The sequence below is a fragment of the Mobula hypostoma genome, chromosome 15 (assembly GCF_963921235.1).
Source record: "Mobula hypostoma chromosome 15, sMobHyp1.1, whole genome shotgun sequence".
Taxonomy (NCBI): Eukaryota; Metazoa; Chordata; class Chondrichthyes; order Myliobatiformes; family Myliobatidae; genus Mobula; species Mobula hypostoma.
This window is the reverse complement of record NC_086111.1, coordinates 12,229,206-12,254,196: the sequence shown is the minus strand read 5'-3', so window position 1 is coordinate 12,254,196 and position 24,991 is coordinate 12,229,206. Positions and strand designations below refer to the sequence as shown.

The 24,991-nt window shown below is 45.1% G+C and overlaps 1 protein-coding gene across 1 annotated transcript in view; it reads left to right on the top strand.

The window, feature by feature from the left end:
• LOC134356700 (rhodopsin) overlaps positions 1–24,790 on the top strand; it is a 143,828-nt gene extending 119,038 nt beyond the window's left edge. The window contains exons 2-5 of the mRNA XM_063067743.1: positions 11,989–12,157; positions 15,055–15,220; positions 15,618–15,857; positions 24,261–24,790. Coding sequence (XP_062923813.1) covers positions 11,989–12,157; positions 15,055–15,220; positions 15,618–15,857; positions 24,261–24,389 — 704 coding nt within the window. The 3' untranslated portion in view covers positions 24,390–24,790. The remainder of the gene's footprint in view (positions 1–11,988; positions 12,158–15,054; positions 15,221–15,617; positions 15,858–24,260) is intronic.
• Positions 24,791–24,991: the final 201 nt, after the last annotated feature.

The following is a 24,991-nucleotide window of genomic DNA, read 5'->3' as shown; positions in this document are numbered from 1 at the left end:
TAAAGCTTTCCCAGTGTAAACCATTCCCAGTGTAAACTCTGCCTGATGTAAATGCTTCCCAGTGCAATACCTTCCCAGTGTAAACCCTTTCCAGTGTAAACACTTCCTGGTGTAAACTCTGCCTGATGTAAATTCTTCCCCGTGTAAACCTTCCCAGTGTAAACTCTGCCGGCTGTGAACCCTTCCTGGTGTAAACCCTGCCTGGCGTAAACCCTTACCTGTGTAAACGGTTTCCGATGTAAAACCTTCCGAGTGCAAACCCTTCCCGGTGTAAACTCTTCCCAATGTAAACTCTTCCCGGTGTAAACCCCTCTAAGTATAAACTCTGCCTGATGTAAATCCTTCCTGGTGCAAACCCTTTCTGGTTTGAAACCTTCTCAGCGTAAACCATTTCCAGTGTAAACCCTTCCCAGTGCAAAACCTTCCCAGTGTAAACCGTTCCCGGTGTAAACACTTCCCAGTGTAAATCCTTCCCTTTGTAAATGCTTACCGGTGTATACCCTTCCTGGTGTGAACCCTTCCTGGTCCAAACCCTGCCTGGTGTAAACCCTTACCTGTGTAAACACTTTCCAGTGTAAACCCTTCCCAGTGTGAACTCTGCCTGATGTAAACTCTTCCTGGTGTAAACTCTTCCTGGTGTGAACCCTTCCCAGTGTAACCTCTTCCTGGTGTAAACTCTTCCTGGTGTAAACTCTTCCTGGTGTAAACTCTTCCTGGTGTAAACCCTTCCCAGTGTAAACCCTTCCTGGTGTAAACCCTTCCCAGTGTAAACCCTTCCCAGTGTAAACCCTTCCTAGTGTAAATCCTGCCTGGTGTAAACCCTTACCTTTGTAAACCGATTCTAGTGTAAACCCTTCCCAGTGTAAACCCTTCCTGGTGTAAACCCTTCCCAGTTTATACCCTTCCTAGAGTAAACCCTGCCTGGTGTAAACCCTTACCTGTGTAAACCTATTCTGGTGTAAACCCTTCCTGGTGTTAACCCTTCCCAGTGTAAACCCTTCCCGGTGTAAACCCTTCCCAGTGTAAACCCTTCCAGGTGTAAACCCTTCCTGGTGTAAACCATTCCCAGTGTAAACTCTTCCTGGAGTAAACTCTTTCTGGTGTAAACCCTTCCCAGTGTAAACCCTTCCCATTGTAAACACTTCCCAGTGTAACCCCCTCCCAGTGTAAACTCTTCCTGATGTAAACCCTTCCCAGTGTAAACCCTTCATGGTGTAAACCCTTCCCAGTTTAAACCCTTCCCGGTGTAGACCCTTCCTGGAGTAAACCCTTCCCTGTGTAAACCAGTCCCAGTGTAAACCCTTCCTTGTGTAAACATTCGCAGTGTAAACCCTTCCCGGTGTAAATCCCTCCCAGTTTAAACCCTTCCTGGTGTAAACTCTTCCTGGTGTAAACACTTCCCAGTGTAAACCCTTCCCGGTGTAAACCCTTCCCAGTGTAAACTCTTCCCAGTGCAAACCCTTTCCGGTATAAACCCTTCCCAGTGTAAACCCTTCCTAGTGTAAACCCTGCCTGTTGTAAACCCTTCCTGTTGTAAACCCTGCCTGGTGTAAACCCTTACCTTTGTAAACTGATTCTAGTGTAAACCCTTCCCAGTGTAAACCCTTCCTGGTGTAAACCCTTCCCAGTTTGTACCCTTCCTAGAGTAAAACCTGCCTGGTGTAAAACCTTACCTGTGTAAACCGATTCTGGTGTAAACCCTTCCCAGTGTAAACCCTTCCTGGTGTTACCCCTTCCCAGTGTAAATCCTTCCCGGTGTAAAGCCTTCCCAGTGTAAACTCTGCCTGATGTAAACCCTTCCCAGTGTAAACCCTTCCTAGTGTAAACCCTGCCTGTTGTAAACCCTTCCTGTTGTAAACCCACTCTGGTGTAAACCCTTACCTTTGTAAACTGATTCTAGTGTAAACCCTTCCCAGTGTAAACCCTTCCTGGTGTAAACCCTTCCCAGTTTATACCCTTCCTAGAGTAAACCCTGCCTGGTGTAAAACCTTACCTGTGTAAACCGATTCTGGTGTAAACCCTTCCCAGTGTAAACCCTTCCTGGTGTTACCCCTTCCCAGTGTAAATCCTTCCCGGTGTAAACCCTTCCCAGTGTATACTCTGCCTGATGTAAACCCTTCCCAGTGTAAACCCTTCCTGGTGTAAACCCTTCCCAGTGTAAACCCTTGTCGGTGTAGACCCTTCCTGGAGTAAACCCTTCCCTGTGTAAACCATTCCCAGTGTAAACCCTTCCGGGTGTAAACCCTTCCCAGTGTAAACTCTTCCTGGTGTAAACTCTTCCTGGTGTAAACCCTTCCCAGTGCAAACCCTTCCCGGTGTAAACCCTTCCCAGTGTAAACCCTTCCCAGTGTAAACCCTTCCTAGTGTAAACCCTGCCTGGTGTAAACCCTTACCTTTGTAAACCGATTCTAGTGTAAACCCTTCCTAGTGTAAACCCTGCCTGTTGTAAACCCTGCCTGGTGTAAACCCTTACCTTTGTAAACTGATTCTAGTGTAAACCCTTCCTGGTGTAAACCCTTCCCAGTTTATACCCTTCCTAGAGTAAACCCTGCCTGGTGTAAACCCTTACCTGTGTAAACCTATTCTGGTGTAAACCCTTCCTGGTGTTAACCCTTCCCACTGTTAACCCTTCCCACTGTAAACCCTTCCCGGTGTAAACCCTTCCCAGTGTAAACCCTTCCTGGTGTAAACCCTTCGCAGTGTAAACCCTTGTCGGTGTAGACCCTTCCTGGAGTAAACCCTTCCCTGTGTAAACCATTCCCAGTGTAAACCCTTCCTGGTGTAAACCATTCCCAGTGTAAACCCTTCCCAGTGTAAACCCTTCCCAGTGTAAACTCTTCCTGGTGTAAACTCTTTCTGGTGTAAACCCTTCCCAGTGTAAACCCTTCCCATTGTAAACACTTCCGAGTGTAACCCCCTCCGAGTGTAAACTCTTCCTGATGTAAACCCTTCCCAGTGTAAACCCTTCATGGTGTAAACCCTTCCCAGTTTAACCCTTCCCGGTGTAGACCCTTCCTGGAGTAAACTCTACCCTGTGTAAACCAGTCCCAGTGTAAACCCTTCCTTGTGTAAACCATTCGCAGTGTAAACCCTTCCCAGTGTAAACCCCTCCCGGTTTAAACCCTTCCTAGTGTAAACTCTTCCTGGTGTAAACACTTCCCAGTATAAACCCTTCCCGGTGTAAACCCTTCCCAGTGTAAACTCTTCCCAGTGCAAACCCTTTCCGGTATAAACCCTTCCCAGTGTAAACCCTTCCTAGTGTAAACCCTGCCTGTTATAAACCCTTCCTGTTGTAAACCCTGCCTGGTGTAAACCCTTACCTTTGTAAACTGATTCTAGTGTAAACCCTTCCCAGTGTAAACCCTTCCTGGTGTAAACCCTTCCCAGTTTATACCCTTCCTAGAGTAAACCCTGCCTGGTGTAAAACCTTACCTGTGTAAACCGATTCTGGTGTAAACCCTTCCCAGTGTAAACCCTTCCTGGTGTTACCCCTTCCCAGTGTAAATCCTTCCCAGTGTAAACCCTTCCCAGTGTAAACTCTGCCTGATGTAAACCCTTCCTAGTGTAAACCCTTCCTGGTGTAAACCCTTCCCAGTGTAAACCCTTGTCGGTGTAGACCCTTCATGGAGTAAACCCTTCCCTGTGTAAACCATTCCCAGTGTAAACCCTTCCCGGTGTAAACCCTTACCTGTGTAAACCTATTCTGGTGTAAACCCTTCCTGGTGTTAACCCTTCCCAGTGTAAACCCTTCCCGGTGTAAACCCTTCCCAGTGTAAACCCTTCCAGGTGTAAACCCTTCGCAGTGTAAACCCTTGTCAGTGTAGACCCTTCCTGGAGTAAACCCTTCCCTGTGTAAACCATTCCCAGTGTAAACCCTTCCTGGTGTAAACCATTCCCAGTGTAAACTCTTCCTGGTGTAAACTCTTTCTGGTGTAAACCCTTCCCAGTGTAAACCCTTCCCATTGTAAACACTTCCCAGTGTAACCCCCTCCCAGTGTAAACTCTTCCTGATGTAAACCCTTCCCAGTGTAAACCCTTCATGGTGTAAACCCTTCCCAGTTTAAACCCTTCCCGGTGTAGACCCTTCCTGGAGTAAACCCTTCCCAGTGTAAACTCTTCCCAGTGCAAACCCATTCCGGTATAAACCCTTCCCAGTGTAAACCCTTCCTAGTGTAAACCCTGCCTGTTGTAAACCCTTCCTGTTGTAAACCCTGCCTGGTGTAAACCCTTACCTTTGTAAACTGATTCTAGTGTAAACCCTTCCCAGTGTAAACCCTTCCTGGTGTAAACCCTTCCCAGTTTGTACCCTTCCTAGAGTAAACCCTGCCTGGTGTAAAACCTTACCTGTGTAAACCGATTCTGGTGTAAACCCTTCCCAGTGTAAACCCTTCCTGGTGTTACCCCTTCCCAGTGTAAATCCTTCCCGGTGTAAAGCCTTCCCAGTGTAAACTCTGCCTGATGTAAACCCTTCCCAGTGTAAACCCTTCCTAGTGTAAACCCTGCCTGTTGTAAACCCTTCCTGTTGTAAACCCTGCCTGGTGTAAACCCTTACCTTTGTAAACTGATTCTAGTGTAAACCCTTCCCAGTGTAAACCCTTCCTGGTGTAAACCCTTCCCAGTTTATACCCTTCCTAGAGTAAACCCTGCCTGGTGTAAAACCTTACCTGTGTAAACTGATTCTGGTGTAAACCCTTCCCAGTGTAAACCCTTCCTGGTGTTACCCCTTCCCAGTGTAAATCCTTCCCGGTGTAAACCCTTCCCAGTGTAAACTCTGCCTGATGTAAACCCTTCCCAGTGTAAACCCTTCCTGGTGTAAACCCTTCCTGGTGTAAACCCTTCCCAGTGTAAACCCTTGTCGGTGTAGACCCTTCCTGGAGTAAACCCTTCCCTGTGTAAACCATTCCCATTGTAAACCCTTCCCGGTGTAAACCCTTCCCAGTGTAAACCTTTTCCGGTGTAAACCCTTCCCAGTGTAAACCCCTCCTAGTGTAAACCCTACTGGTGTAATCCCTTCCCGGTGTACATCTTTCCCAGTGTAAACCCTTTTCGGTGTAAACACTTTCCAGTGTAAACCATTCCGGATGTAAACCCTTCCCAGTGTAAACCCTTCCTGGTGTAAACAGTTCCCAGTTTAAACCCTTCCCAGCGTAAACCCATCCTGGTGTAAACCCTTCCCGGTGTAAACCCTTCCCAGTGTAAACCCTTCCTAGTGTAAACACTGCCTGGTGTAAACCCTTCCTGATGTAAACCCTGCCTGCTGTAAACCCTTACCTGTGTAAATCGATTCTGGTGTAGACCCTTCCCAGTGTAAACTCTTCCTTGTGTAAACCCTGCCTGGTGTAAATCCTTCCTGTTGTAAACCCTGCCTGGTGTAAACCTTTACCTGCGTAAACCGATTCTGGTGTAAACCCTGCCCAGTGTAAACCCTTCCTGGTGTAAACCCTTCCCAGTGTAATCCCTTTCCGGTGGAATCCCTTCCCAGTGTAAACCCTTCCTAGTGTAAACCCTGCCTGGTGTAAACCCTTCCTGTTGTAAACCCTGCCTGTTGTAAATCCTTACCTGTGTAAACCAATTCTGGTGTAAACCCTTCCTGGAGTAAACCCTTCCCTGTGTAAACCCTTCCCAGGGTAAAGCCTTCCTGGTTTAATCCATTCCCAGTGTAAGTCCTTTCCAGTGTAATTCCTTCCCAGTGCAAACCCTTCCTAGTGTAAACCCTGCCTGGTGTAAACCCTTCCTGTTGTAAACCCTGCCTGGTGTAAACCCTTCCCAGTGTAAACCCTTCCTGGTGTAAACCCTTCCCAGTGTAAACCCTTCCCGGTGTAAACCCTTCCTGGAGTAAACCCTTCCCTGTGTAAATCCTTCCCAGTGTAAACCCTTCCTGGTTTAAACCATTCCCAGTGTAAACCCTTCCCGGTGTAAACCCTTCCCAGTGTAAACCCTTACTGGTGTAAACCCTTCCTAGTGTAAATCCTTCCTGGATTGAAAGGCTCATTATTTAGAGGGTTATCCTTTTAGGTAGCTGTGGAGGCCAAATCATTGTGTATATTTAAGGCAGGGGCTGATAGAGTCTTGATTGGTCAGGGCATGAAGGGATACAGGGAGAAGGCTGGAGATTGTGGCTGAGAGGGAAAACAGATCAGCCACAATGAAATGGTGGAGCAGATATGGGGCTAATTGGCCTAATTCTGCTCCCATGTCATACGGTCTTATGAGCTCCCTGGTGTAAATCATATATCCATTGAAAGCTCTCTGTGGTGTAAACCCTTCATAGTGTAAACACTGTGTGGTGTGAACCCTACCCAGTGTAAACGCTGTATGGTGCGAACCACCCCAGAGCAAACCCTGTGTGGTGTGAAACCTCCCCAGTGTAAACCCTGTCTGGTGTAAACACTTCACAGTGTAAGTCCTGTGTGGTGTGAATACTACCCAATGTAAACCCTGTATGGTGTGAACCTGCCCAGTGTAAACCCTGTGTGGTGTAAACACCACCCAGTGTAAACCATGTGTGGTGTGAACCCTACCCAGTGTAAACGCTGAATGGTGTAAACCGGCCCAGAGCAAACCCTCTGTGGTGTAAACCCTGTGTGGTTTGAACCCTACTCAGTGTAAACCCTGTGTGGTGTGAACCTGCCCAGTGTAAGCACTGTGTGGTATCAACACTGTCCAGTATAACCTCTGTCCAGTGGAAACCCTGCCCAGTTGAAACTCTGTCCAGTCCACATGCTGCACAGTGTAAGCCCTGCATGATGCAACCTCTGCCTTATGTGGACAGTGCATTCCATACCCCTATCCAGTCTAAACCCATCCAGTGTAAACCCTGTCCATTCTAAACTCTCTGTGGTGTGAACCCCATGTGGTGTGAGACCTCTGTGGTGTGAACTCTGTATGGTATAAACCCCGTGTGGCGTTAACACTGTGTGGTGTGAACTATGTGTGGTGTGAACCGTGTGTGGTGTGAACTCTGTGCGGTGTGAACCCTGTGTGGTGTGAACTCTATGTGGTGTGAACCCTGTGTGGTGTGAGCCCTGTGTGGTGTGAACCCTGTGTGTTGTGAACTCTGTGTGTTGTGAACCCCATGTGGTGTGAACCCTGTGTGGTGTGAACCCTGTGTGTTGTGAACTCTGTGTGTTGTGAACCCTGTGTGGTGTGAACTCTGTGTGGTTTGAACCCTGTGTGGTGTAAACCCTGTGCGGTATGAACCCTGTCTGGTGTGAACCCTGTCTGGTGTGAACTCTCTGTGGTGTGAACTCTCTGTGGTGTGGACTCTCTGTGGTGTGAACTCTGTGTGTTGTGAACTCTCTGTGGTGTGGACTCTGTGTGGTGTGAACTCTGTGTGTTGTGAACCCCCTGTGGTTTGAACCCTGTGTGGTGTGAACCCTCCGTGGTGTGAACCCTGTGTTGTGAAATTTGAAAAGGAAAAGCTGGTATCAGGTGTATCGATATTTTAGTGGAACAGGGGATATTACAGTGGTATGAGAGAGGAACTGGCCCAAGTCGATTGGAAAAGTAAGCTAAATGGAGGGACGCAGAGCAGAATTGGATGAAATTCCTACAAGAAGTAAGGAAAATGCAGGAAAAATATATTCCAAGAAAAAAGAAAATCATGAATGGAAAAATGGCACAAATGTGGCTAACGAGAGAAGTTAAGGCAAAAATAAAAGCAAAAGAAACAGCGTACAAGGGAGCAAAAATTTGTGGGAAAAATGAGAACTGGGAGACTTTTAAAAACTTACAGAAGGAAACTAAGAAAGTCATTAGGAAAGAGAAGATGAATTATGAAAGGAAGTTGGTGATTAACATAAAAAAGGATCCTAAGAGTTTTTTTAAATATATGAAGAGTAAAAGAGTGACAAGGGTAGATACGGGACCGATTGAAAATGATGCTGGAGAAATTATAACGGATAACAAAGAGATGGCGGAGGAACTGAATGAGTATTTTGCATCAGTCTTCACAGTGGAAGACATGAGCAATATACCTGATAGCCAGAGGTATCAGGGAATAGAATTAGGTACAGTCAAGATTGCTGGAGAGAAAGTGCTTGGGAAACTAAGTGGACTCAGAATAGATAAGTCTCCCGGTCCGGATGAGGTGCACCCAAGTGTTCTGAAGGAGGTGGCTTTGGAGATTGTGGAAGCATTGGAAATGATCTTCCAGGAATCAATAGACTCTGGCATGGTTCCGGAGGACTGGAGGGTTGCAGATGTAGTTCCGTTATTTAAGAAAGGAAGGAGGCAGCAAAATGAAAATTACAGACCTATTAGTCTGACATCGGTAGTTGGAAAGATATTGGAGTCAATCCTCAAGGACGGGGTTATGAAATACCTCGAGGTGCATGACAAGATAGGCCGAAGCCAGCATGGTTTCATGAAGGGAAGATCCTGTCTCACCAACCTATTGGAATTTTTTGAGGTAATCTCGAATAAGATTGACAAGGGAGAGGCTGTGGATGTTGTGTATTTGGATTTTCAAAAGGCCTTCGATAAGGTGCTGCATATGAGGCTGCTTAATAAGATGAGACCCCATGGAATTATAGGAAAGATATTGAAATGGGTGGAGCATTGTCTGATAGGCAGAAAGCAAAGGGTGGGAATAAAAGGATCCTATTCTGATTGGTTGCCAGTTACTAGTGGTGTTCCGCAGGGGTCGGTGTTGGGGTCGCTTCTTTTTACGATGTATATCGATGATTTGGATTATGGATTAAATGATTTTGTGGCTAAGTTTGCGGATGACACCAAGATAGGTGGAGGAGCAGGAAATGTTGAAGAAATGGAAAGGTTGCAGAGAGACTTAGTCAGTTTAGGAGAGTGGGCAAAGAAATGGCAGATGAGATACAACGTTGACAAATGTACGGTTGTACATTTCGGAAGAAGAAATAATGGGGCAGATTATTATTTAGATGGGGAAAAAATTCAAAAATTGGAAGTGCAAAGGGACTAGGGGCTCCTCGTGCAGGATACCCTAAAGGTTAACCACCAAGTTGGATCGGCGGTAAGGAAAGCGAATGCTATGTTGGCATTCATTTCAAGAGGAATAGTGTATAAGAGTAAGGAGGTGTTGATGAGGCTCTATGGGGCATTAGTGAGACCTCATTTGGAATACTGTGTGCAGTTTTGGGCCCCCTACCTTAGAAAGGATGTACTGATGCTGGAGAGAATTCAGAGAAGATTTACGAGGATGATTTCTGGAATGCAGGGGCTAACATATGAGGAGCGTTTGTCGGCTCTTGGATTGTATTCATTAGAGTATAGAAGAATGAGAGGGGATCTCATAGAAACATTTTGAATGTTGAAAGGGTTGGACAGAGTAGATGTGGAAAGGCTGTTTCCCTTGGTGGGTGAGTCCAGGACAAGAGGCCATAGTCTTAGTATTAGAGGGTACCCAGTTAAAACAGAGATGAGGAGAAATTTTTTTAGCCAGAGGTCGTGGATTTGTGGAATTCGTTGCCACATACAGCTGTGGAGGCCCGATCATTGAGGGTATTTAAGGAGGAGATTGACAGGTATCTAATTAGTCAGGGTATCAAGGGATATGGGGAAAAAGCCGGAAATTGGAATTAGATGGGTAAATAGTTTAGCTTATGGGGGAGCTGCAGAGCAGACTCAATGGGCCAAATGGCCTACTTCTGCTCCTTTGTCTTGTGATCTTGTGATCTTGTGTGAACCCTGTATGGTGTGAACTCTGTGTGGTGTGAACTCTGTGTGGTGTGAACCCTGCGTGGTGTAAACACTGTGTGGTGTCAACCTCGTGTGGTATGAACCTCGTGTGGTATGAACCCCATGTGGTGTGAAACCTGTGTGGTGTGAACTCTGTGTGATGTGAACTCTGTGTGGTGTGAACCCTGTGTGGTGTGAACTCTGTGTGGTGTGAACCCCATGTGGTTTGAACTCTGTGTGGTGTGAACTCTGTGTGGTGTGAACCCTGTGTGGTGTGAACTCTGTGTGGTATGAACCCCATGTGGTGTGAACCCTGTGTGGTGTGAACCCTGTGTGGTGTGAACCCTGTGTGGTGTGAACTCTGTGTGGTGTAAACCCTGTGTAGTGTGAACTCTGTGTGGTGTGAACCCTGTGTGGTGTGAACTCTGTGTGGTGTAAACCCTGTGTAGTGTGAATCCTGTGTGGTGTGAACCCTGTGTGGTGTGAACCCTGTGTGGTGTGAACCCTGTGTAGTGTGAATCCTGTGTGGTGTGAGCCCTGTGTGGTGTGAACTGTTTGTGGTGTGAACTCTGCATGGTGTGAACCCCCTGTGGTATGAACCCTGTGTGTTGTGAACTCTGTGTGGTGTGAACTCTGTGTGGTTTGACCCCCGTGTGGTGTGAACCCTGTGTGGTGTAAACCCTGTGTGGTGTGAACCCTGTGTGGTGTAAACCCTGTGTGGTGTAAACCCTGTGCGGTATGAACCCTGTGTGGTGTGAACCCTGTGTGGTGTGAACCCTGTGTGGTGTAAACCCTGTGCGGTATGAACCCTGTGTGGTGTGAACCCTGTGTGTTGTGAACTCTGTGTGGTGTAAACCCTGTATGGTGTGAACCCCGTGTGGTGTGAACCCCGTGTGGTGTAAACCCTGTATGGTGTGAACCCCGTGTGGTGTGAACCCTGTGTGGTGTGAACCCTGTGTGGTGTGAACCCTGTATGGTGTGAACCCTGTGTGGTGTGAACCCTGTGTGGTGTAAACCCTGTATGGTGTGAACCCCGTGTGGTGTGAACCCTGTGTGGTGTGAACCCTGTGTGGTGTAAACCCTGTATGGTGTGAACCCTGTGTGGTGTGAACCCTGTGTGGTGTGAACCCCATGTGGTGTGAACTCTGTGTGGTGTGAACTGTGCATTATGTAATTTCTGCATGGTGTAAACCATCTGTCTCTCTGTGTGTAAATTCTGCATGGTGTTATTGAACGGGAGGTCATCATGGAGGGATTGTTTATTGAGTCAATGTCGGTGGGAGTCAGAAAAAGAAAGGGAACAATCACTCTAGTGGATATTCTATAGAGTGCCCAATAGCAACAGAGACACTCAGGAACAGATCAGGGGGCACACATTTAAGAAACTCTTAGGCACATGGATGACAGAAACTGGAAGGCTATGTAGCAGGGAAGGGTTAGATGTATCTTCTAGAAGGTTAAAAGGTTGGCACAGCATTGTTGGCCAAAGGGCCTGTGCTTAATGTCCTATATTCTATATAAATCCTGTGTGGTATAAATTCCACAGGGTATTGCACCATGTAAGCTCTGCATGGTGTAAATGCTGAGTGGAGTCCACCCTGCATGGTGTAAATCCTCTGTTGAGTCAATTCTGCATCTATTTCTCCTGCATTGACTGAGAAGTTAAGTATTAGTATTTTCACTATTATTGGTGTTGTTTAGATCCACCGCTCTCTACATCCTATACTGCTCAATGTTTGCAAAAATTATCTCTATCCTCTGTGAAAACAGGACCTGAGCCTGTGTTTGATTTTTCTGCCTGGTTCCTAGTTATAGTATCCTAGTTTCTGATGGTGGGGACCTTCAATTGTACTCACCAAGCTTTTTCTCACATTTACAGTGTGTACAGTTGTTTTTTGTTGTGGAGTTTTGTCGGTCGCTGTTGCCATTGGTGATGTCAGTGTGCTTGTTGATATTCTGTCTGTTGGAGCTGATGTGGCCTTTGAGTTTGTTCATGGACACATTGTTGTTCCTGTGGCTGGTGTATCTTTTGTTTTGTTGCCGCTGGTACTGGCTTGTAGATCATGAATGTGATCTTTGTGTTGAGGGAGGAACGTTAATTTGTTGGAGGTGATGTTGTCATTTTGCTTGTTGGATGAGGCATTGTGTTTGATCTTGGAGGTAGAATTTTGAGTGTAAGGTTATGGAGTTGGTTGGACACAGCTGTATGCTTTGGAAGTGGTTTCGACACAGGGTTTTGTGACTTTTTGGATGTGGATTTATTGGCAGAGTTAATTTGTGTTTTGTTCCAGATGCACGAATTGACCACCTTTAATCTCTGGTTCTGTCCAACAGGTGAAGTCTCTCTTTGGTGCCTTGTGGTGCTTGCCATTGAACGCTACGTGGTTGTTTGTAAACCCATGAGCAACTTTCGGTTTGGCAGCCAACATGCCATCATTGGTGTCGCTTTCACATGGATCATGGCCCTCTCATGTGCTGGTCCCCCGCTCCTTGGATGGTCCAGGTAATACACGTATCATACTCTGCCTCCAATATTGTTCACATTTCACTAGCAGCCCTCCACCAGGAGGTTACCTCCCAGAAAGCTCAACATTTCATATGCAACTGATTGCTCTTAAATGCTCACGCCAGAATTGTTTGGTTTGAATGAATAGTTGAAATGTAACTTAGTAAGGACTTACTGTAGACCTCAACAGATTTATATACTTATTATGACATTGGAGGCCATTTGGTCCAATGGCTCCACACCAGCTCCCAGGGAACACTAATGTCCCATTCCCTCTTCTTATTTTGCTGAATGCCTGCATCTTATTCTTCCTAACACATGCTTATCCAACACCCTTTTAAATAATTTGCTGTTTACCTACACCAGAGGTACTGTAATCACAACAACCAATTAACCAACCAGCATGTCTTTAGGATGTGAGTGGAGATCTGAGAACTGGGAGGTGGTGGGAAGGCAGATAGGCACAGGGAAAAGGTGTACACTTCACACAGTCTGCACCTGAGCTAAGGAACAGGTCATTGAAGCTCTATGAGCTCCTCTTTTCCTGAAGATATAGTCTCTTCATGGACCTAGTCCGTGTGCGTGTCAGTACTGAGTCAGTTGAGCACCCCGTATTAGAAGAATTCAACTGAAAGCCTGTTTTGCTTTTGAGGACAATATCCATGTCATGACTTGTGAGAAGTTTTCGCCTGTGTCTGAGCTAATATATTTGTTCCTCAGCCAGCCTTGAGAGTGCAGACCTACTGGTTATGACCTCACTAATGTTTGCAGTAGTTTTTCACGGGCAAACTGATGATCAAAACTAGTACATGACACCAGTGAGTAAGGAATTTCTGAGCTTGTGAAAGGCTCCATGTAAATACTTGGCTTTTCTTTCCAGTAGGGCCACAGAGTTGTAGAACCAGACAGCATGGAACCTGGCCCAACTGATCCATGCCAACCAAGATGCCTGTCCAAGCTACTCCCATGTTGCAGCATTTGGTCCATAATCTTCTCAACATTTTCAATCCATCTACTTGTCCAACTGCGTTTCAGAAGTTGTTATTGTACCTGCCTCAGCCACTTCATCCGGTGTCTCAGGCCACACACATAACAGGCTCTGTGTAAAAGAATTGCCCCTCAGGTCCCCTTTAAATTATGTCCCTCTCACTCGTTCTTGTTTCTGCAACCCTGGCTAGAAGACTGAGTGCATTCACCCAATCAACGTACCTCATGATTTTTATACACCTCTATAAGATCACCTGCCCATCTCTTATACTTCAATGAGTAAAGTCCTAGCCTGTCCAACCTCTTCCTATAACTCAGTCTCTCGAGTCCTGACAATATCCTTCTATATCTTCTCTTCCAGTAGGCTAGACAAGGGAGATGCAGTGGATGATGTATATTTGGATTTTCAGAAGGCCTTTGACAAGGTGCCGTACATGAGGCTACTTAACAAGATAAGAGCCCATGGAATCACGGGAACGTTACATACGTGGATAGAGCGTTGGCTGATTGGCGGGAAACAGAGAGTGGGAATAAAGGGATCCTATTCTGGTCGGCTGCCGGTTATCAGTGATGTTCCACAGGGGTCCATGTTGGGGCCGCTTCTTTTTACATTGTACATCAACGATTTGGATTATGGAATAGATGGCTTTGTGGCTAAGTTTGCTGACGATACGAAGATAGTTGGTAGTGCTGAGGAAACAGAGAGTCTGCAGAGAGACTTGAATAGATTGGAAGAATGGGCAGAGAAGTGGCAAATGAAGTACAATGTTGGAAAGTGTATGGTTATGCACTTTGGCAGAAAAAATAAACGGGCAGACTATTATTTAAGTGGGGAAAGAATTCAAAGTTCGGAGATGCAACGGGACTTGGGAGTCCTCGTACAGGATACCCTTAAAGTTAACCTCCAGGTTGAGTCAGTAGTGAAGAAGGCGAATGCAATGTTGGCATTCATTTCTAGAGGAATAGAGTATAGGAGCAGGGATGTGATGTTGAGGCTCTATAAGGCACTGGTGAGACCTCACTTGGAGTACTGTGGGCAGTTTTGGTCTCCTTATTTAAAAAAGGATGTGCTGACGTTGGAGAGGGTACAGAGAAGATTCACGAGAATGATTCTGGGAATGAGAGGGTTAACATATGAGGAATGTTTGTCTGCTCTAGGACTGTATTCCTTGGAGTTTAGAAGAATGAGGGGAGACCTCATAGAAACATTTTGAATGTTGAAAGGCATGGACAGTGGATGTGGCAAAGTTGTTTCCCATGATGGGGGAGTCTAGTACGAGAGGGCATGACTTAAGGATTGAAGGGCACCCATTCAAAACAGAAATGCGAAGAAATTTTGTTAGTGAGAGGGTGGTGAGTCTATGGAATTTGTTGCCACGGGCAGCAGTGGAGGCCAAGTCATTGGGTGTATTTAAGGAAGAGATTGATAGGTATCTGAGTAGCCAGGGCATCAAAGGTTATGGTGAGAAGGTGGGGGAGTGGGACTAAATGGGAGAATGGATCAGCTCGTGATAAAATGGCGGAGCAGACTCGATGGGCCGAATGGCCGACTTCTGCTCCTTTGTCTTATGGTCTTATGGTCTTCCAATTTAATAACATCTTTCATAGCAGGACTATATAACTGAATGTAGTACTCACATGTGCAGTCTCTCCTGTATCTTGTACAACTGCACTGTGACCTCTCAACTTCTATATTCGGTGCCCTGAATGATGAAGGCCAACATGCCAGAAGCCTCCTTCATTGTCTCCACACTCAATGAACCATGTAGCTGAACTCCAAGGCCCCTCTATTCTACAGCAGTGCCAGGGCCCTATTGTTTGTTGTGAAAGCCCTACCTGGATTTCACAATCCAAATACAACACCTTGCAATTAAAATCCTCGTGACCTGGAGCCTTCTCTGTTTCAGATATATCCCAGAGGGAATGCAGTGTTCGTGTGGGATTGATTACTATACTCCGAAGCCTGAAGTGAATAATGAGTCCTTTGTCATCTACATGTTCACCGTCCATTTCAGTCTCCCACTGACTGTTATATTCTTTTGTTATGGTCGTCTAGTCTGCACAGTCAAAGAGGTAGGTTTCTGATCTCCTTCTGCCTGAGTGAGTTCCCTTCTTTGGCAGCAATGTTCTGTCTTCAACACTGCAGACAATAACCATCACATTTGTGAGGTTAGTCTGGAGGCTCTACACAAAAAGACATTTATGCCTCTGATAATTTCTGTGGTTCTTTTATCTGCTGCTGGTTTATTGAGTTCACTTCCTGCACTTGGCCTATTTGATTTGAGCTCAAGACCTCTGTGAAGGTACAACCAGACCATAATTACTGGTCTACGCCAAGCTGTGACCAGATGCCTGAGCCCTGATGATGTTCAGTTCCATAACTGGGGCTCTGGTGGATCCCCAGAGTGGGTGATGTGACCATTAAGACAAGTACTGACTGTCCTTCTCTGATGTTCTTTCTTCTATACAGGCTGCAGCCCAGCAGCAGGAGTCGGAGTCCACACAGAGAGCTGAGAGGGAAGTCACCCGCATGGTGATCATAATGGTGATTGCCTTCCTCGTGTGTTGGCTGCCGTATGCTGGAGTAGCTGTCTACATTTTCACCAATCAGGGCAGTGATTTTGGTCCAATCTTCATGACCATACCAGCTTTTTTTGCCAAAAGTTCAGCTCTCTACAACCCACTCATCTATATCCTGATGAATAAACAGGTAGGAGTTTAACCCTGCAAACACTTGCTGAAAATTTCTCTTTCTCTCTTTCTCTCTCTCTCTCTCTGTTTCTCTCTCTGTCTGTCTGTCTCTCTCCCCCTCTCTCTATCACCATTACGCTCTCTTCCTTACTCTATGTCTGTCTCTGTCTCAGTCTCTGGCGATTGTCTCTGCACTCTGCACCTCCCAGCACTACTTTTCTCTCTTTCCCTGCCTCCCTGCTTCTCATTCCATTTTAGTTTATTCTCTATACTCTTTTATATCTTCTTCTCTCTCTGCCTCCTCTGATCGTGTCCTGACACCTCTGATCTCTTTAGCTCGGCCTCTGAATAATCTAATTGTATCGCTCTCTTCTTCTTAACTGCTTATCTTCTTGTTTGTTTTCCAATTTATCTCTCTCTCTCTCTCAAAACTGTGCACAATCTCTCTGTCAGACTCTCTCATTTATGGTCTATCCCTCTCTCTCTGTCATTTTCTTCCATTTTCACTCTCCCTCGCACTGTCACTGGTTTACGATCTTGCGCGCGCGCACACATGAGAGCGTGCACACACACACACACTCACACTCTTTGGTGCAAAGTGGAACTTTGTCTCCAATAGGTAGTCCACTACTGCTGGACTGGATGCAAGCACTTGCAACAGGTAGATCACTGAGAAGGAGGTCACCTAGGTTTACCCTCCTATTGGTTGATCAATAGCTGCCACAGACCCAGTCTGGCAGATGTGTCCACTCTTTTTCTGAAATAAAAAACATATTTTGATCAGGTTTTGTTGTGCACATAATATAGCTAAAGATACCCATACTCCTCCAATACATTTCTCTTAAATATTGAAACGAATCCGCATCTACCACTTGTGCTGGCAGCTTGTTCCACACTCTCACCACCCTCTGAGTGAAGAAGCTCCCACTCATGTTCACTTAAATATTCCACCTTTCATCCTTAACCTAGATCTAGTCTCACCCAGCCTCAATGGAAAAAAAGCCTGCTTGCATTTACTTCTATGTATAACCCTCATCATTTTGAATATCTCTAGCAAATCTCCTCTTCTTCTCTTATGCTCCAAGAAATAAACTCCAAACCTATTCAACCTTTCCCTATAGCCCTGGCAATGTTCTTGTAATTTTTCTCTGTGTTCTTTCAATTTTGATATCTTTCCTATAGGGAGGTAACCAGAACTGTACAAAATACTTGACATTAGGCCTCATCAATGTCTTATACGACATCAACATAACATCCGATTTCCTGTACCCAGTGCACTGATTTGTGAAGGCCAATGTGCCAAAAGCACTCTTTACAACCCTATCAACCTGTGTTGCCACTTTCAAGGATTTATGGATCTGCATTCTCAGATCCCTCTGTTCTACCGAGCTCCTCAATGCCCTACCACTCACCATGCAAGTCCTTCCCTTGTACGTCCTGCTGAAGTGCAATAACCTTACACTTGTCCGCATTGAATTCCATTTTCAGCCCATTTCTCCAGCTGTCTCTTGTCTTTCACACTCCCTGTATGATTCTATTGCTCTCTCTACCTTTGAGTACAATTCCTGTGTCTGGGTAGAAACTGCAATGTTTTTGGCACCATGGGCACTGACTCAGGTATAATTTTGGTAACAATTTATGATCCCTCCATTGTGATCTTCCACTATCATTGAAACCAATCTCAGCCAACTGCCAGTTTTGGGTTTCTGTACAACTGCTCAGCTCCACACCTGCTCAGATGGACCAAAGAGATGAATTTCAGACAGAAAATGAGGGTGATTACATGTGATGCCAGGCAGTATTTGACTGGAAACTGTTTCAGAAGGAGGGAATGCAAACAGAACTGTAAACCAGCTAACCCAGTTGGAATTGTTTTTTAAGTGTCACTGAAAAAACAAATAACAGTAAAAACAGTGGTTGTTGTGTATTTTGGACTTTTAGAAGATGCTACAGAGTAAGTTATTAAACCACAGCATGGTATTGGGATTACATACTGATATGGACTGGGCATGCATTACTGGATCAAAGACAGCAAGTGGGAAGACAGGGGTCATGCTTTGTTTGGAAGGCCAACAATTTGTGTGACATTTTGCAGGTTTAATAAGTAGTTGAGCTACAGTATAGTTGTGAGATGGTGCAAAGAGGAGTAGTGTCTCACAAATCTGTTTTTGAAGAGGTAACCAAAAGGATAGACAATGGCAGCATAGTAAACATAGAACAGAACAGGCCCTATGGGAGTCGATGAAAACATATGGAATTTAGTCAGGCCTTTGACGAGGTCCCTTATGGAAGTTTAGACTGGAAAATTGGGTTGCATGGGACCCAGGGAGAGCGAGCTAAGTGTATATAAAATTGGCTCGATGGTAGAAAGCAGAGGATCATGGCAAGATGTTCCTCAGACAGGACTAGTGGTGTGCCTCAGTCATTGTTTTTTTTGTTAATTATATATCATAATATATATAATGTTATAATATTATTATATGTAATGATAATGTACAACACATGGTTAATAAGTTTCCAGTTGACACTAAAATAGTTGGAATTAGACAGTGAAGATGGTTACCAAAACTTACAGGGGTATATTGATCAGCTGAATAAATGTGTCAACAATTGTCAAATGGGCATTCAGTTGAGTTATGTGTGAACTATTATATTTTGGGAAGTCAAACCAGGGTATGAGATTCACAATGAATAGAAGGGCCCTGGGGAAAGCAGGTAGATAGGATAATGAAGAAGACCAACCTTCATCATTCGGGAGTGAAGGAGTTGGGACATCACATTGCAGTTTTACAGGACACAGTTGAGGCTGTCCTCAGAGTTTCGGTTACTTTGTTATAGGAAAGGCATCATTAAGCTGGAAAGAGTACAATGAAGATTTATGAAAATATTGCCAGGTTTTCAGGGCCTTTGTTATAGAGAGAGGTTGGGTAGGCTAGGAGCAGAGAAGACTGAGGGATGACCTCATTGAGTGTATAAAATCATGAAGGGCATGAATAGAGGCAATGCAGACAGTTTTTTACCCAGAGAAGTAGAATCAAAAACTAGAGGGCATAGGTTTAAGGAAAGATTAGAAAGGGAGCTGAGGCAACTCTTCACGCAGAGGGCTGTGGATGTGTGAAACAAGATGCCAGAGGCTGGAGCAGTGCAATAGCACCACTTAAAATATTTGGACAGGTACATGGATAAGAATGATTTGGAGGACATGGGCCAGACACAGGCAGATGGACATCTTGGGCAGCATGGATGAATTGGGCCGAAGGGCCTCTTTCTATGTTCTATGAGTCTAAGTGAATGGGAAAAAGACATGGAAGGTGGAAAAAAGATGAGACCATCCCCACTGGAAGAAGTAGAGAAAGAAGTACAGTATTACAGAAAGTTACCATGCAGATGCAGCAAGCAAGTGGGAGTTAGATTGGATGTTGGTCTTAGTGACAAGAAGGTGGAAAATGCATCTCACTGTAGTTAGGTAGGGTTCCGAATCAGAATCAGAATCGGGTTTATTATCACCGGCATGTGTCGTGAAATTTGTTAACTGAGCAGCAGCAGTTTGATGCAATACATAATACAGAAGGAAAAAAAGGTAGAATAATAAATAAATAAATAAATAAATAAATAGATAGATAGATAGATAGATAGATAGATTGGAAAGCATCAAGTTGGATAAGTTGCCGGGACCAGATGAGATGTACCCCCAGGCTACCGTCAGAAGCGAGGGTGGAGATTGCTGAGCCTCTGATGATGATCTTTGCATCATCAATGGGGACAGGAGAGGTTCCGGAGGATTGGAGGGTTGCGGATGTTGTTCCCTTATTCAAGAAAGGGAGTAGAGATAGCCCAGGAAATTATAGATCAGTGAGTCTTACTTCAGTGGTTGGTAAGTTGATGGAGAAGATCCTGAGAGGCAGGATTTATGAACATTTGGAGAGGTATAATATGATTAGGAATAGTCAGCATGGCTTTGTCAAGGGCAGGTCGTGCTTTACGAGCCTGATTGAATTTTTTGAGGATGTGACTAAACACATTGCTGAGGGAAGAGCAGTAGATGTAGCATATATGGATTTCAGCAAGGCATTTGATAAGGTACCCCATACAAGGCTTATTGAGAAAGTAAGGAGGCATGGGATCCAAGGGGACATTGCTTTGTGGATCCAGAACTGGCTTGCCCACAGAAGGCAAAAAGTAGTTGTAGACGGGTCATATTCTGCATGGAGGTAGGTCATTAGTGGAGTGCCTCAGGGACCCTTACTCTTCGTGATTTTTATAAATGACCTGAATGAGGAAGTGGAGGGATGGGTTAGTAAGTTTGCTGATGACACAAAGGTTGGTGGTGTTGTGGATAGTGTGGAGGGCTGTCAGAGGTTACAGTGGGACATTGATAGGATGCAAAACTGGGCTGAGAAGTGGCAGATGGAGTTGAACCCAGATAAGTGTGAAGTGGTTCATTTTGATAGGTCAAATATGATGGCAGAATATAGTATTAATGGTAAGACTCTTGGCAGTGTGGAGGATCAGAGGGATCTTGGGGTTGAGTCCATAGGACGCTCAAAGCAGCTACACAGGTTGACTCTGTGGTTAAGAAGGCGTACGGTGTATTGGCTTTCATTAATCGTGGAATTGAATTTAGGAGCTGAGAGGTAATGTTGCAGCTATATAGGACCCTGATCAGATCCCACTTGGAGAACTGTGCTCAGTTCTGGTCACCTCACTACAGGAAGGATGTGGAAGCCATAGAAAGGGCACAGAGGAGATTTACAAGGATGTTGCCTGGATTGGGGAGCATGCCTTATGAGAATAGGTTGAGTGAACTCGGCCTTTTCTCCTTGGAGTGTCAGAGGATGAGAGGTGACCTGATAGAGGTGTATAAGATGATGAGAGGCATTGATTGTGTGGATAGTCAGAGGCTTTTTCCCAGGGCTGAAATGGTTGCCACAAGAGGACACAGGTTTAAGGTGCTGGGGAGCAGGTACAGAGGAGATGTCAGGGGTAAGTTTTTTACTCAGAGACTGGTGAGTGCGTGGAATGGGCTACCGGCAGTGGTGGTGGAGGTGGATACAATAGGGTCTTTTAAGAGACTTTTAGATAGGTACATGGAGCTTAGAAAAATAGAGGGCTATAGGTAAGCCTAGTAATTACTAAGGTAGGGGCATGTTCGGCACATCTTTGTGGGCCGAAGGGCCTGTATTATGCTGTAGGTTTTCTATGTTTCTATTTTCTATAATTACAGTATACGTATATTGAATAGATTAAATATTGTGCAAAAAACAGAAATAATATTTATTTAAAAAGTGAGGTAGTGTCCAAGAATTCAATGTCCATTTAAGAATCGGATGGCAGAAGGGAAGAAGCTGTTCCTGAATTGCTGAGTGTGTGCCTTCAGGCTTCTTTACCTCCTACCTGATGGTAACAGTGAGAAAAGGGCATGCCCTGGGTGCTGGAAGTCCTTAATAATGGACGTTGCCTTTCTGAGACACTGCTCCTTGAAGATGTCCTGGGTACTTTGTAGGCTAGTACCCAAGATAGAGCTGATTAAATTTATAACCCTCTGCAACTTCTTGCTGTCCTGTGCAGTAGACCCCATACCAGACAGTGATTCAACCTGTCAGAATGCTCGCCACAGTACATCTATAAAAGTTTTTAAGTGTATTTGCTGACATATCAAATCTCTTCAAACTCCTAATGAAGTATAGTTGCTTTCTTGCCTTCTATTTAATTCCATCGATACATTGGGACCAGGTTAGGTCCTCAGAGATCTTGACACCCAGGAACTTGAAGCTGCTCACTCTCTCCACTTCTGATCCCTCTACGAGGATTGGTATGTGTTCCTTCGTCTTGCCCTTCCTGAAGTCCACAATCAGCTCTTTCGTCTTACTGATGTTGAGTGCCAGGTTGTTGCTGCGACACCACTCCACTAGTTGGCATATCTCACTCCTGTACGCCCTCTCGTCACCACCTGAGATTCTACCAACAATGGTTGTTTCATCAGCAAATTTATGGATGGTATTTCGCCTATGCCTAGCCACATAGTCATGGGTATAGAGAGAGTAAAGCAGTAGGCTAAGCAATCCACATGGATTGTACTTCCATTTAGGAAGTCGAGGATCCAATTGCAAAGGGAAGTACAGAGGCCCAGGTTCTGTAACTTCTAATCAGGATTGTGGGAATGATGGTATTAAATGCTGATCTATAGTCGATGAACAGCACCCCGACATAGGTGTTTGTGGTGTCAAGGTGGTTGAAAGCCACGTGAAGAGCTATTGAGATTGCATCTGCCGTTTACCTATTGTGGCAATAGGCAAATTGCAATGGATCCAGGTCCTTGTTGAGGCAGGAGTTCAGTGTAGTCATGACCAACCTCTCAAAGCATTTCATCACTGTCGATGTGAGTGCTACCAGGCGATAGTCATTAAGGCAGCCCACATTATTCTTCTTAAGCACTGGTATAATTGTTGACTTTTTGAAGCAAGTGGGAACTTCTGCCCATAGCAGTGAGAGGTTGCAAGTGTCCTTGATACTCCCGCTAATTGGTTGGCACAAGTTTTCAGAGCTTTACCAGATACTCCATCAGGATGTTCTGCCTTGCGAGGGTTCACTCTCTTTAAAGACAGTCTAACATCGGCCTCTGAGACAGAGATCACAGGGCCATCAGGTTTCACTTTGTAGGAAACCCTGCCAGAGTTGTCATACGTCCAATGTCGCCTCCAACCTCGTTCAAAATTGTCCCTTCACTCTTGAAGTAGCTCTCCACAAATCATACCTGGTTTTCTGGTACAGGCCTGGGTCACCAGACTTGAATGCCACAGATCTAGCCTTCAACAGACGACGTACCTCCTGGTTCATCCATGGCTTTTGGTTTGGGAATGTACAAGTAAGTCTTTGTAGGCACACAGTCATCCACACAGGTTTTAATGAAATCAGTAACAACCGCAACATAGTCATCCAGATTCAAAGATAAATCCCTGAATACAGTCCATTCCATCGATTCAAAGCAGTCCTGTAAGCGTTCCTGTGTTTCCCTTGTCCATACCTTCTTGGTCCTCACAGCACTGATCCCTGTGGCACTCCACTAGTCACAGACCTCCAGTCAGAGAGGCCTCTACTATCACTCCCTGGCTTCTCCCACAAAGTGAATGTCTAATCCAATTTACTACCTCATCTTGAATGTCCAACATTCTTGACAAACCTCCCATACAGGCCTTGTCAAAGGCTTGCTAAAGTCCATGTAGACAACATCCACTCCCTTATCTTCAACTTTCCTGGTAACTTCCTCAAAAAACACTATAAGGTTGGTAAGACACAACCTGACACTCGCAAAGCCACGTTGACTGTCGCTAATATGTTCCTGTTAATGCAAGTACTTATACTTGGTCCTTTAGAATACCTTCCAGTAACTTACCCACTCTTGTTGTCGACCTCACTGGCCGATAATTTCCTGTCTTATTCTTGGTGTCTTTCTTAAAAATGGGAATGTCATTAGCTACGTTCCAATCTTCCGGCACCTCATCCATGGCCGAGTAGATGTCTCTGCTAGGGTCCTGTCAGTTTCTGCACTGGCTTCCTACCAGGCCCGAAGGAACACCTTGTCAGGCCCTGGGGATTTATCCACCATGTTTGCCTCAAAACAGCAAACAGCTGCTCCTCTGTAATCTGTATAGGGTCACCCTTCTATAGACACTTTGTCTATCTCCTGAGTAAATACAGGTGCAAAAAATCCATTTTAGGTCTCCCATATCTTTTTCGGCTCCATGCAGAACTCTGGTTTTCAAGAAGACCAATTTTGTTTCTTGCTATCCTTTTCCTCTTAATATATCTGTCGAAACCCTTGGGATTCTCCTTCACCTAGTCTGCTAGAGCAACCTCATGCCTTCTTTTAGCTCTCCTGATTTCCTTCTTCTATGTTCTCTTGCATTTCTTATACTCCTCAAGTACTTCATTTGTTCCTACTTGCCTATACCTGCTAAGCACTTCTTTCTTTTTCTTAAACAGGGTCTTAATATCTTTCAAAAAGTAAAGTCACTAAGGCTTTTTATTCTGACTGGGTGGAACATATAAACTCTGAACTCTCAAAACTTCACTTTTGAAAGACTTTCACTTACTAAGCTCGCAGAAGTAACAGTTGGCTAGGAGATCCCACAAGCTAATGAGTTTATTATACGGCACTTCTCTATACAGCAGCCTCCACCCGATATCCCTGATATACATGGAAAAGGCACCCTCGTAAAGAGACTTCTAGTTGGAATCTCTGTAACTGCTCCTGCTGTCTCACATGCTTCAAATATTTGCTTTGAACTATGATCATGCTCCAGTTTCTAAAGTGTAATTACAGTAATGGCTCTCTAGATGTGTTTTGCAATGTCCTGACCATCACTCTCAGACCTGGCTATTGTGTATCAGAAAAATAACTGTCTTTCCTTCTCTCTCCTAGTTCCGTAACTGCATGATCACCACGGTTTGCTGTGGCAAAAACCCATTCGAAGAGGAGGAAACTACCTCAGCCAGTGCCAGCAAGACAGAGGTTTCATCTGTTTCCTCCAGCCAGGTGGCCCCTGCATAACACCTCAGCTCAGCAAACACAATGGAGGCAGTAGTTGGGATGACACCTCCGTCCGGCCTCTGCCAGACAAACTAATGGTGTGGAGGTTTGAAGGCCCAAGATTTCCAAACCCAAAGAATTTCCAGCAATATCAGATAGTGGAATTTTTTGACTGTGTGGCACATATTTGTACAGAGCCATCCTGAGCTTTGTGGTAAAACTCTGAGTCTAACGGTGAGCACTCCCTGGCATGTGGTGAAGATACTGTATATTATTTCATATCAATTGGTAGCCGTGATCTCTTGCTCTGCTCAGTATTTATAAAGTCCAATGCTTTTTAAAAATCCCTCTTATCTGCAATTGAATCCATGCTCTTAGATCAGCTCTGTTCTAGAAAAATACCAGTTAATAAAGAGCACATTGCAAACAGTTTGTTTCCTGGTTTTATTTCTGCTTCCCAAGGTTACACTCCCTCTTTGGTGGCCTTTCGAAATCCCAGCTCTTACATCTTTTAGAGATTCAGATTTCTCTCAGCTTATCTCCACACTGCACTTTCTGTGGAGTTCCTGCTGCCTCTGGGAACATTCCCCCATTGCCCACCATTGGGTTACTGCTCCTTTCCC